This window comes from Sinohyriopsis cumingii, chromosome 8 (genome assembly GCF_028554795.1).
Source record: "Sinohyriopsis cumingii isolate HCF-2022 chromosome 8, ASM2855479v2, whole genome shotgun sequence".
NCBI lineage: Eukaryota > Metazoa > Mollusca > Bivalvia > Unionida > Unionidae > Sinohyriopsis > Sinohyriopsis cumingii.
In genome coordinates this window covers 36,082,352-36,097,131 of record NC_142968.1, presented here as the reverse complement: position 1 = coordinate 36,097,131, position 14,780 = coordinate 36,082,352, and the positions used below count along the sequence as shown (strand labels likewise).

General features: G+C 36.2%; 1 protein-coding gene across 2 annotated transcripts in view; it reads right to left on the bottom strand.

The window, feature by feature from the left end:
- Window positions 1-14,780, bottom strand: part of LOC149793289 (atrial natriuretic peptide receptor 1-like) — a 659,752-nt gene that overhangs the window by 485,834 nt on the left and 159,138 nt on the right. Inside the window, exon 1 of one of the 2 annotated variants that reach the window (XM_089967266.1) lies at window positions 8,993-10,397. The exons of the other annotated variant lie outside the window; for it this stretch is intronic. Within the exon in view, the coding sequence (XP_089823392.1) occupies window positions 8,993-9,776 (784 nt within the window). The 5' untranslated portion in view covers window positions 9,777-10,397. Of the gene's footprint in view, window positions 1-8,992; window positions 10,398-14,780 lie in introns of those variants that run through there. 2 annotated transcript variants of the gene reach the window in all.

Below are 14,780 nucleotides of genomic sequence, written 5' to 3'. Positions count from 1 at the left end.
TCGTGCAGTTTATAGTATTCGTTTTAGTTTTGATACGGAAAACACAACCAGGCCATATGGCATCAAAATACAAAAGTTTTCTGCGCATATTTTAGAGCAGCTCTCACTGATCAAATTGTTAAAATCTAAATTAGTGCATTCCCTGATGCGCGGAAGTAAGCAAACGTTTATCATATTTATCAAGGCGGACCTAAGATTGATTCATGAAACAGGCCAATTTCTATCCTGTCTGTTATTTTAAAACAACGGAGAAGCACAGTTCACTATTTCACTGTTTCAGTAAATAGAATCTCCTTCATCCGTCCAAGTCAGGATTCCGACAAATTCACTCCAGTCAAAATGTCATGACTAAACTGACGGATGAATATATATTTGAAACAAAAGCACAGGTAAAACCAGTGTGCTTGTCGTAGATTTTAATAAAGCCTTTGCTATTATTGACCATTCTGATGAAGAAATTAGTTTGAAATATTACACACTGTTTGCTCAAGTTTTACCAATCAAACAGGACTCAAAGGGTCAGTATTAAAACCAACTCATCTATATTAGTTCCAGTAAAATATATCGTAAGTCAATGGTTCATTTTAGGACGTGCTATTTTACTAATCTTTTATTCTGTACTCAAACGTATTCCTGATGACGCAAATTCGCCTCTGTATCGTTTAGGTAATATAACTGAGACTCCAAAATTTACTGAGTAAACGGACTACACTTGTGAAAACTCATTTATCTGAAAGTATTTTTAGAATATAGTACTGTAGCCATCTTGTACTTAACATATCACAAGCTAATGGTACACCATTTGGGGCAATTGCAAAAGCGTGTTGCCCGAAGAATTAAAAAAATATTTGTTTTTAGACGATTTTCTGATGTGTTTTCGTGATTGCTTGCCATTTTGAGACCGTGTTGAGTTACAAAAAGGACTGCACGATGTACAAAATGGTCAACACGCTCGTACCTAATTATATATTTTGTCTCGCAAAGCGCTAATATATGATCGTGACTTTCGTTCTATTGCCGAACAGTAAATTATTCCACGAACTCACACTTGCAGTTTCGACAAATCACTCGCTATGTCGGATATGAAATGATGAACAATGTTTCTATCTTGAAATTGCAGTTCAGCTTCTTACTGTAAATTCATGGCTTTTTGTAACGAAAATGTCTTGGGCTTACCGCTAACGCTGCCCTGTCTTGTATTCCGATTTTGTAATTTTTACAATTAATAATCTCATTATTTAATATATTAGGCGTGTCATGTTTGTAAGCTTTATAAGCACGATTACGAACTTAAAACGATGTATATACTATTTTATGAAGACCATGGGAGATAACTTCAATTATATATGCCATTATCATCATCATCATCATCGTCATTATTATTATTATTGTTAGTTGTAGTAGTAGTATTAGTAGTAGTAGTATCGTCATCATCATCATTATCATCATCATTGCTGTTATTATTATTATTATTATTATTATTGTTGTTGTTGTTGTCATTATTGTTGTTGTTTTTGCTGTTGTTAATGTCGTTATTATTAAAGTACAGTTTCCTCATCGAATCATCCAAGTAATGTTTCATCTACAGCATGAGCTAGGTCCGGGACAAGAAAATTGTTTCACTTTTTAAATGACGTCGTGCTGTGTTGGTTTTCTTTTTCATTACGGCCAGAAACAGATAAATGTCTAGAATTCGGCTGAACCGATGTCACAACACCATGCTAAAAAAGACTTTGTATAACCATATTTCAGGAAACAATTGCCATAACACAACACCGTATCGGTACCTATAGTCACGATATCAACACGTCCAAACCGACGCACACCCTCATATAAACAGGAAGCACCTGCCATATGATGAACGATGCGTTGTAATAGATACCATTAAACCAATTAAACTGCGTGTAAATATGTTTTGCACTTTTGTTTTATTTTTCGGATCAGATAACAGTCGTGCACATTGTGATATTTTCGCAAAAGTCCTAAACCGGAAACGACGCCCAAACCACGGCCAGCACCTACTATGTTATGAATCATATAAAGTGTTTATTAAGGTTCAATTATAATACCAATAGTACGATTGGATATAAGAATATTATAACAAGAAGAAGAACAAATGACGAGGCGAGGAATTATCCTGACGAATATCGAGTATTCTTTCGTGTTCGTTAACGATTTATATTAATTCGGGAAATATCAAAAGGATAAATATTTTATTAGAGGAATGTTAAGATACACAAATTTATTTCAAAGAGTTCATCACTTGTGAACCGAGTATAATTTGACATTATGTAAAATAAATCATTTGAATGTCACATATTAAAAAACGACTTTCTACTATTACAAAAACAAAATCAACTAAAACTTGACGAGTTCCTTGAATGTATAATAATAATAATAATAATAATAATAATAAACAAATAATGACACCGCATTTTGATATTTGTGGTAATTTATATTTTGGTAAAGGAGAATTTTTATTAATTTAATTAAATACGATGTAGATATTGGGTTTGGTCACATGCTTTTTTTAACCAGCCAAAACAACATCAAATTTGTACAACCGCTATGTAATCAGAGGCGTGGAAAAAAAATCAAGGAGATATACTATATTTAAGAATATCTACATAAACTTTTCATCAGCCTTTGAAAGTTAATATCATATATCATTTGCTTTTAAAAATGTCGAGACTATATTTCCGCAAAATAACCTCTCGGTTTGGAAAGTAGGTGCCTGGCACAATTATCAATGAATGTATAGTGATTCAACATTATAGCGTTGTTCAGGGAAGCCATACAAGTATACGTGTTGTTGGCGATGTTGCCTATACTGGGTACCTTATGCAAAAACTTTAATATAACTGCTGTGGAATCCAGAACTACATCTGCCTTGTAAAGGAATCTGTATTTATACGCAGGCCCTTGTAGTCATTACAACTATATATGCTTGCAGATTTAGGAAGATAAACAAAAAATGTATTGTTAAGTACAACAAGATAAAATGCAAAAGGTAAAGATGTCAAAATTCCGTGAAATATATATAAAATAACAGATAAAGGAAACGTAAAATATTTTAAAAGCTGCTGTATAATCCTCATTCTCTTCAAAAGTCCACTATTTTCTGTTGCATTTTCTAAAAGCTGTGCATGCCAATGTACGTCTGTCTTAACAAGTTGAAAATCGACAAATTCGGCAACCAGTAACGGCCTTAGCAAACGCGGAGCCTGATTTGGATAATTTTGAACAAGTTTTTATATGATATTAAATTACAAACAAGCGTGACCCTGTGAGCGCGGGACCCGATTGGGCCAAATCGGTCCAATTGGCTTAAGGTATGCATTCTAGCTGATGTTCATCTTTAGAAATGGATGAGTAAGGTAGGAGTACCCGATAGGCACAACACCGTCTCATCTCCCAGATGTTTTCTAAGACAGATGTCACTCTGCAGTAGTAGGAAGTCAGCAAAGTCAGCATGTGGAATATTTCATTTGGAAACGGGTGAGTTCAGGGCAGTTTTAACTGCTTCATCTATCCTTTCATTACATTTTATACCAACGTGAGTAGACAGCCAACATGTAACGCTTTTTTTTCTAGATTGTATGAGAACATAACGTTTCTCTAATATCTAAGAGATTACAAGGTTCGCAAATTTAAGGCTTTGCAAGTCTTATAGTATGGAAATGGAAAAGGTAATGAAATATATTTTTGAGAGGTTTCAATGTGGTTCCAAGCTTGTAGTAGGGCTCTAAATTCTCGTTTGTTTTAAACATGGGCTTTATATGGTAACCGGTTCGAGATGGTGCCAAGAAGTGTTGCAATGGCAGCCCCAAGTATGTCTCCATCTGTCAACCCGTCTATATACATGAATATATGGGTACGATTTGAGGCTATACTTTCATTGAATTTACTCAACAAATGCGAGGATTTGTTAATGAGGTATTTTGCCTTAAATTAGCAAAGGGCAAATATTTTGGAGGTTTTAATAATCAGGGCGGTGATTTGGGAATACGGAATTCAGCACTATATTCGACATGGATATTTACTGATTCTTACCGAAGACGAATTCCTATGACAAAAGGTGGAATGAAATATGGTTACTGAGTGCACATGGGTTAGAGGGATTAATAGTTTAGTAGTATAATGAAGAGTCGGTTTTGTTCATCTCATATAAAGTTATGGTTCATTCCCTGAATATCGAGGATTTCTGAAGGGGAGTTCTAAATGCACCCAAACACAGTCATGTCCTTGATTGTGTATCGGACCCAGTATATACAGGTATGACTTACAAGCTAATCCATACACAGTCGAGTCAATGACAAGTTTCGATCGCACTAATATGCCGGTATGCCCAGACCATGACCTTCGAAATGCTTCAGAATCTGTGCTTGCCACAAATCGTGTTCATATCCAAAACAAAAGTACCTGCGATGATGCCAAGCAGTTTCCAGTTTCAAAGGACCCAATCTAGTAAGACAGGTCGACTGTGAACTATATACATCATGGGTCGCAGATAAATTTGGATTATAAAACTGCTCAAGTTGCCGATGAGAGTACGAATCGTGTTACTAATCTATACATGTAAATGAACGAGAACTTTGCTAAACAAGAACAAAGTGGAGACATACCAATAACAGCAACAAAAATCCCAAGGCTGTATTGGACAAAGTTATTCAAATGATGCAAAACATCCATAAAGTTCATATCTACTCAACATCATTATAGATTATATGTCAAATATTTAGTGATGGACTTGAAAAGATTAGCGAATCTAAATTGACAAATCTAGATGGCTCTTGTGAGCTTTTCAGCCTCTAAAATTGACTGCTGTGAATGTCCACTCGATTTAATGGCAAAGAGCTGTCGGCTTTATTGAAAGGATGTCAATATCACCAGAGGGCAAGAGAGGTGCATACACTTTCGCTGTAATGGATCAAATGTGCCCAATCTATTTGGAATATCTTTAGAAAGATGTGATTCATTCGTGATTCGCATGCCAAGAGGTAACCAAATTTCTTACACCAGTCTAGGCAAGTCGCCAGATCTACTTATGATATGTAGCGAGTGTTTCACTCAAAGCACAGATTCATTGATTTCTGTTTTTGGTGCACAATGTAGAAGATTTGTGCAATGTTTGTTTATTTATTTACTTATTTATTTATTTATTTATTTATTTATTTATTTATTTATTTATACAGTGAGGGGTGTCAGTTTTAGTTGTTCCACTTCTAGCCTAAAAGCGTAAATGCGTGACTCAAAGAATATTGTACTACTGTTTCATTAAATGTGTGGTTCACTCGTATAAAACAAATTGGGGACATGAAGCGTTGTCGTGATGCTTGCGTTAAGGACATATTTAACTAACCCGTGAATGCATCCTGCAGATGAACCTCAACCTAAGTGCATACATTGCTATGGCCGACTGGGACACATCCTTGTCGAGTGCTTAGAATTCGATCTGTAAAACATACATCTTTAGGTGTGAACATAGTTAAGGAGCTTGTGATAGAATGCCTCAAAGAAAATAGTTTCCCTTTTAATTTTTTTTTATACCGTGTAAAGACGTTTAGCACCTTTGCCTTGTCAGATATATTCACATTGATTAGTGAATATTTATTATTATAAGATGTTTTTTATGCAATTTTATCTTTATGCTTTAAAATTATACTTTCGTTTGGAACTATTTAGCCAGTATTGTGCTGACGTACCGTTGAAAACAACGTATTGCATAGTGTACTGTAAAATATTGAACGTATAAGCCAATGTTTACACGAAGTTAGCGTGGCATTGTTACATAAAAAGCTGAAAATGATGGCTGTGATTGCGTGAGTAGTGAAAAGAAGACAGTCCCTACGTTAGAAAAGTAACAAGAGAGGGCGCTAGTTGCATGACAGCGCATGCGACACCGCATACTAATGAAATTTTGCTGTTTGTTTTCTTCACATTTATGGAATCAATCAAAATTAAAGATCTGTCAGAACTGGAAACAAATTTTAAGAACTGTACCAAGAATGAACCAAAGACAAATTCTGTGGAATGCTGTATAACAGCGAGTACAATGCATACTCCAGAAAAAGCAACGTAGCAAGTTTAACAAGAAAATAAGTCATTACATCAAGAATTTCCTTTTGATGTGTGTTATTATAAGTAATAATGGTGAATGTTCAGATCAAAATGCAAGACTATATATACAACTGTGTCTAGGAAACAGGTTAAAGTATTGAGCGATAAAGAAATTGTAGCATATTTTGCCAACAATTATAAACGCTGGATATATCTAACTACAATATGTTTGAAAACTCTAGTTTACTTTTGTGTTGCTCCTATGTATAGCTGCTAAAATTAGTAATTTAAAATTTCCACAAAAATTGGTCTGAATCGAATCCACAATCCGTCCGTGAAGTGGATTGGCAAGATAATGGTTCACTTAAAAGTAGCAGGTACTATTCATTTCTTTGTAACAACTTATTGTCAGTTTCTGTTTAATCAGGGTTACTCCGGGCATGTTATATCGATTAAAATAGATTGTTGTCATATACACTGTTTTATGTACATTGCAATGACGGGTACACTATATATTATAATCAACTTTTCCTTTAAGGCGGGAAAGACAGTCAAATATTGTCGGGATCACTGTTCTATTCAAATGTGCATGCCGGTTACACCATTTTTATGGTATGGTGAACCTTTGACAGTCCAACAAGTAGCTTGTTGTTGTTGTTGTAGGGTTTAACGCCATTTTTAGGACAATATAGGCTATAGGAAGAACCCGGGAAAACCCCAGAAAGAACCACCGACCCAGAAGAAGCTAGTGGCAAGCTTTCTCACATACCCACATTGGTTGAATCCTGGACTTGAACCCACGCAGACAGAGGTGAAATGGCAGTGATCCGTAGACCAGTTGACCACTCCCCAACAAGTTGATACTCTTTCACAACAATAATATAAAAACAGACCCATACTACCGGTATGTAATAAATTAATTCCAGTAAAGGAGAACGCTCTGCTACAAGCAGTTTTAGACAATTTCAAATGGACATGGTTTCATTCAAATAAGCACAATATATGATTTTCGCTATCATTTTACCTGTCATGAAAAATTTGCATACTGAGATATGTGTGTGTGGTTTGGATTTGTAAAGTAGCCGTAACAATTTTTCAGTAATATCGCTACGATGTCTGCAGTGGCAGTTTATAGTGATATCTAACACTGGGGCATCATGCCGCAGACATGTAGCATGATGTACCACCCAGTCACATTATCCTGACACCAGACCAACCAGTCCTAACGCTAACCTCTTAATGATGAACGCCAAGGGAGGCAGCTGTTAGTACCATTTTTGTAAGTCTTTGGTATGACTCAGTAATAGTTAATTCAGAAATAAAATACTCTCTAATAGTTTAATATGTTGACATTTTAGATTAAATTCAGTAAAATATATTTACATTAAATGATTGCGGTATTAGTCTGAAATATTGAATTTTAGATTATTTAGCTATCGTGAATTTATTCGATATTTAATTATCGGCATTATATTCTAAAAGGCAGAAATTATACAAATGTATGATGTTGGTAAGTGAAGGAATGTCGTAGTTTTATATGTTTCTCTTATATCCGTAATTTAAGTTTATGTAGATTGATATTGGAATGTAATTTTATATGTTGAATATTTCAATAAAGTCAGTCCTTTGGTCGGAATTTCAAAGAGGCTTGTACCGTTACAGCATCCCATACCTTCGCATCGCCATATATCCCAGATGTAGCCATATCAACGCCGTCAAGTGATACCTCTTTCAAGATAGCTTGAACTTCTTCTTCTTCTCTCTCTCTCTCTCTCTCTGGTCATGGGAAAGAGCATTACTAGGAGTTTATTAGGCAAACGGTCTCGAAAAACTTGTAATACGGTGGAACAATATGTTAGTTTTGTGGATATTTACTGAGACCATACCAGTTGTGATCTTTTGGACCTTTCTCACCAACCAGTTAGAACAATGTGGCATATGTATAATTACGCTGAGGGCACCACATATGCCTTGAATAACTAACTGACCGACAATGTAACTATGTCGTCTTTCGCAGCCACATTGTGCAATTGTGCCATGTCGACGAAGTAGTTCCTAAAATAGCTCTCAGTGGAGGTGAATTGTGTCTGAGGTTTCTTTCTCGACTTATCGGAAAAGGCTGAGGATGTTGCCAACGTTTATAGCTAATCAAGCTGTTCGCCAGGGAAAGAAACATTTTCAGCCTACGTGCAGACCCCACAACCCACCCCCACCCCCTCCAAAAAAAGAAGCACAAAAGCCAAGAGAATGATAAAAGGAATCTACAAAGACTTATGTCATAATTAACAATGTAAACTCGTTTCATTATAACTAATATAGATCCAATGTTCTTAACTGTCTAATGCGGTGGGAAATATTTATGTATGCATTCGTTGCGTTTATTATTTTAAGAAAACGAAGTATCACAGGTTCACAGTGCTTTGCGTACAATCTAAAATTAATCCAATTAGGATACGGCTTTTACGTTTTTCTAATGACCGTGCATTGCTCTACAGTTTAATCTGTATAATATAGCCATAAATGGGACCAGTATACACTGGCTGTTATGCATAGATGGCTGTTATATTACCAAGGTTTTAAACTGAATGCATTATATTGGGTCCCAAACAATGTATCTGTCTTACAAAGGTCGCTGTTTTACAGAGGTGATTGCTACAGTAGGTTTGACTGCATTGAATATTTCTGTGTACGACGGATTGTTCTCTTGACACATTAAGAGTTGCATTAATTGTTACAGGGGTATTTTCTGCATTTATAAATTATGTTTCACCACAGGTGTGCAATGCATTGTAATAAACGCTGGGTTTCAAACTACAAGAAGCTTTTAAGAAAATATGCATTTTAACTGCAATGCATTTTGAAACCCAGCGTTTATTACAGCGATACTCATTGAAGCTTTGACTTCTTGATATAGTTAAGATGTGTGACCTACCTTCAAAATCGTTGCCTACATCCGTTCTGAGTACATCCTCAATAATACTAGGGGTCAGGTTTCTCGGGAGATTATTTGATTGCACCACAAGTGAATCTTCATGGAACCACTTTGTGGTCGTACGGATATATTCCAAGTATAACGTAAGCGCTTCGTTGACATGATGGCAAGTCTTGGGAATAACCTCTTCGAAGGTGGCATATTGCTGTATTAGAATCCGCACCTGTCTCAGTCTGTTGTGACTGAGAATCCTTCCAACGGCGAACGACAGAGTATTGAGCGTGGCTCCTATCCGTACAAGGGTGTTATACTGAGGTCGCGATGTGTTGGTTTTATTCTCTCCGAAATAATGATGAATGGCTCCAGGAGTGATAACTGCAAAATTGTATCTTGACATGAGTCTCAGGAAAACTCCAGCATAATCACACACCGGTCCAAGGAAAACGAGAACATCATCTCCTTTATTATGATATATTTCTATTCCCTCAACAAGTGTATCGATATCAGTACAATTCGTATTTTTGTACCCGTATTTCAGCGCGATCCAAGGTGGCACAAGATTTTGTTTGCCAGGACCAACTTTCTCCAATGCATAAAGTATGGCGGGTTCCACGTACTGTTTCGAGAATATGTAAGTGTTACTTTCAGGTACAAACGTATTTACCAGTACTGTTATATTCTTACGGTCAACTTGTGCAGCGATTGTCGAAAGTATTAATATTATAATATCAAATCGACACATTGCTGTGGATAAATATTGAAGTCCAAGGTGTTTTGTGCGCATGCTCACTAATGCCAAGTAGGACTAAGGTCTAATTTATTTTTAGCATTCAAAAGCAAATAACATATTAGTATTGAACTAATTGAAACGTCTTACAGATTCCGATTTTTATGTGTAACCCATCTTAACTTTTCAGCAATTATTTATCTCAATAAAAATGCAATGGATAACACGTTTAGCATGAAGCACATTAACTAGTACGTCTGCCAAAACATTGTATACATTAATGACTCCCTTTGAAAATCATTTCCACATTTATACATTGCTGTCTGTTGGTTTCTTAAATATTAAACAAAACGGAACAGGGATCAAATAATTATAAAATACAAGGCGACACATAATTATCAAGGCTGGTTTAACTTGTGAGCGGACAAAATCGCTAATACTGTCACGCTTTTCTTAGAACATTATTATCTTTGCAAATGTTTTCCTTTGAACAATTATCCATCTGAATTCATCACAACTTGCCATCATTCTTAAAATACAACGGAACATGCTCTAGTAAGAACGCCTAAATTTTACAACGGCATAACAAAGAAACATCCAACACACATCGGATGCTGTACATTAAAGCCACATATACATATTGAAACAAACGCTGATCACACTTTAAGTGAAGAGGAAGGTCACGGAACTAGTAGGCTGAATGAACGAGACTCCTCTGATACCTGCCATCAAAAGTTCAGTCAATGCCCCTTTCCGGAACACAATCTCACAATGCCGCACGCAGTAGATAAGTAATTTAATATACATGCTTGTATCGATCGGAACACGTCATGAATTTCTAAAAAGTTTTATCTCCAATATACTTCAAAGTCAATAATCTCTAGTGTAGTATATTTTAGAGCCCCCTCCCTCTCCCCAACTAATCATTGCTGGAAGGGTCTGAGCATATTTCGACCCCATTTTGTCTCGCTACATTATTTACTCGCATATACGTCCATGCCAACCGGTAACGGAATATACCGGATCTGTTGTTGCATAATGCACCGAAATCTCTGGTTCTGTGCAGTGTTTTAAGAGTAGAACGAATAATACAGACCCTGATCTGCCTGTGCAGCGCACTGTCTATGTTATTTGCAGTTGGACCCGAATTACGTGCAAGTGATTTCTGGTCCATATATTTTTGCTAGAAATTTGAAAGATTTCAAAGTTGATCGCTTCAATTAATTAAAAACTGTAATTAACAAAAAAAAAAATGGCATAATCAAATGGCTTTATCAAGCAAGATGTTTTGCAGTCTTCCAAGTCCATACAAAACATGTTCTTGGTTATTCAGCAAACTTTAGAACTAACCTGGTTGACCCCCACCACCACCATCCGCTGCTTACCTTATGGACAACAATATAGCTTATAACATTCTTTACCCTCCGTTTATTTTTGTAGTCACCTCCAAATCATCAACTATGAGAAAACTGGTGAGGTGACCCCCTTTAAAATTGAATTCATCTTGATTTTAGAACTTGCTTACTGGTTTAGATTCCCTAGGTCAAGTTTCCATTCTCTCTATCCCTTAGGCCTAAAGAGTTGACATTTCCTTCTCGCGCATTAAACCCTTTTGCTGGCTTCCTTTTGATAATTCTCTTTGCCATGTATATATTATGTACCTTCGTCTATTTGAATCTTTACATTCTGTTGTGCATTTGTTATACGCGCACTTCTTTCCTTATAAAGTACCGGTATTTTTTTATCGAGTAAATCAATTATGAGTTATTTATTTACAGATAATATTTATGTAAAAATAACGGATAGAGAAAACGAAAAGTGCTTGTATTCGTACTGAGCGTCTGCACGATATGACACTTTTGGAATTGCAATTGCTAAAGTGTGTTTTCTACTTTTGCCCCTTTTGGCCCCTTCTGATGACAGTAGGAGGTTTTAATAGTTGTGTCCCCTTTTGCAGCGACTGAAGCGGGCGTTTGTCTATCTCTCGAGGCGCCTCAGTGGCGTGACCTCACCGATGCATACACCTCAATGAAAACATAACTTCCATGTCCCTTTGTATTTACACCTAAATTTACTACCTAATTCATTCGAATGAATCTTGTTTTAATGCTTGCAATTCTCTGCTGTGTTTGGCATCAAATTAAACGGGTTTTTCCCCCAGTAACTTTGTTTACCTTTTCTCATGTATCATCTCATAGTTTGAAAAGAAATAAAATAATAAAATAATGGGAGAGGGACTAGAATAAATCTCCTTTATATTATGATGCGAACGACAGTCTCTCTCTCTCTCTCTCTCTCTCATGTAAGTGCTATCCCTGGATTTTATAGGAGATTGCTTGATAATTGTAGGCATAGTTAATATTTAATACAAATAATACTATAATACAGGCTAGAGACAGTTTAATTCGTATTCTACGGAGATTAGTACCTAGATCCGCGGTGTATATTTATAATTCTCTACAATTAATCCTATATACCTTGATTTCTTTCATAAGAATCGGGAATGACTGTGTACATAGATGAGAATTAATTACTAGGTCGTCATGCGAGTGTGTCTGCTGCAAACGAGTGCATATAACACCGATTAAGTGGCATCATTGTTTGGTGCTTAGTCGTGATGGAATATGGGATTGTGTGTGCGGGCAAGGCGATGGGTGCCGTTTACCCTGCGGACCTGGGTTCGAATCTCCGTAGAGTACGATTTAAAAATACTCTAACCTGTATGATAGTATTATTTGTATTACATATATTGTTATATATATCCTTTTGTACATGAAACTACCATTTAGGCGTGCCCGCCATTATTTCATAGCCGAGTTTGTTTGTACAGTATACTTCTTGTTGACATGTGTCTTCGGCTTAGCACGTTTTAGTGCTTCACACATCACATGACGAGAAGGGTCTGAGGGTCTTAGCACCGAAGTGAATAACAGTATTATATTATCAACGAGCAAATATTTTCCACGCAATTATGGACATGTATTATAAGTTTATTAGATTTAGGAGATTTTCCGAACGATAAAATAAAATATCGTATTTCGTCATTCTGCATCCTACATACATATATTCTTATTCTTCAAATAAATACATTTTATCGAGATTCTGTACAGTTCTTTTTAATATAAATCTGGTATAATCTAGGCAGTGAAGAAAATGTCGCTATTCCGTCCAATTATGGCCGACACAATAATAATGTCTTCAAGACTCCGAAGCCTTGCATCCATATCTCCTCAGTGACTTGGAATATGACATTGTCCTGGATTAGACACTAGTCCATTGAAGGGTAATCCCAATCAGTTGTAGTTACTCAGTTGTAGCGCATCAAACAGAGCAATGAAGATTGAGTACACGTGACCCAAGGATACAAAAGTAGTGCCAATGACAATTCTCAGACTAATCATCGCTGTAAAGTGTTAAGCTTTTAAACAACAAGTGATAACGGCAGATTCACGCATGTTAGCACGATATCTGGCATAGCAGAATTTTCTGATATTTAGTTTTTATCGTTATTCATTTTTACTAAATTTCTTTAAGTTTTTCATGTTTGATCACCCACATCAGCGTAATATTTTGACCGAGCTGTACGCCAATCATCTAGCTCATCCGGAATCGAATTGAAGCAGTTTTCAAGTATCGTCAACATGTATGAGTATATTCTTGTTCAGCCAGTCTCTCGCGTGACAACGTAAGCTGCGATCCTAGCGAGAGTCTGTTTAAGGTCTATATAGGTTAATTGTACATGTAGGTGTAGCTTTGTTTTCTTATGTTACACATACCACATATACCACATACAGACACATTATATAGACACACTAGTATATAGCTAGCTTAAGCGCTTTGAACTCTTTAATGAGTCTTTTTCAAAGGCAAATACAAAACATAGACAAGAATAACAAATAAAAGAGAAAAACGGTTATGTTTGCGAAACTTTACATGGTTGTTTCTATGGGAATTCAACATGTTAACTCTATTATGTGTCAAATTTGTTTTTCAATATTAACTAGCAAAATACATCATCTTTCTGAAATTTTTAAATTGCATATTTCATATCAGACTGTTAAGGACATTTGAAAAGACGGAACACTAATGCCTCCTTTTTTTGTTCGTTTGAACTAAGTACACTATGGGGAAAAAAGGAAAGTTGTTATGCGCAAATTTAATGCTGTATACGCCTGCCTAATATCATAAAAGATAAAATACACGAGTGAGTTCAAAAAAGACCATATTTTTGGATAGGTAATCCAAACGTAAGAAAATCATTCATATGACCCGACAAGTCAGCGGAAATTCATAGAATAAAAAGTTGATTCCCCTCCAAATTTTTCAGCATGCATGTTGCATATCCGAAGGCCAGTTTTGAGAACACGTGATGCTCATAGTGCAAACACAATTCCTTTCCCTAGGTGATAATTTTGTAAAAAAAATTGTTTGCTTAATAGATTGCTGCAATACAAAATAGTTGTAATCCAGGCGGTGTTTAAGATAATCTACTTGCCGTGAATCAACGTGTCAACCGCTATAAGTGGCTAGCTCTGCTTCCTAGCCAACTATTGGTATTCTACTGGCTACATACGGCGCAGTGACTACATGAGGTGTAAATGCCTCACATCAATTTCAAGAACAGCACAAGCAGGAAAGACCAAACTCACAAATATATCCGTGTCTTTAATTATTTACTTGACTATAATAGCTCAAAATGTCATGCCAAGTTAGGAACTTAGCCAGTGGCTAATTGAGGAAACTGTCCCCTACCACCCATGCCATTGTTGTGAATTGCTCCCTGGAAGTGGCGTTTATACTTTTATTATCTTTGGCGGTGGAGAGCACGTAAAAGGACGTAACTTCAATACGCACTTTTCGAACTGGGCTATCCGTTGTTTTCACGTGACGTCACCAAACGTGTGTACTTCCTTATCATCCATTTTGAGCCCCTAGCCCCTCTAATCGGCACCTAATAACATTGTTCTTCCCGCATAATTACGAAGGCACGTCTCATTTTATGCGTAAGAATATAATAATAAAATATAATAATACATCACATTCTGTTGTGCACGTCAACTG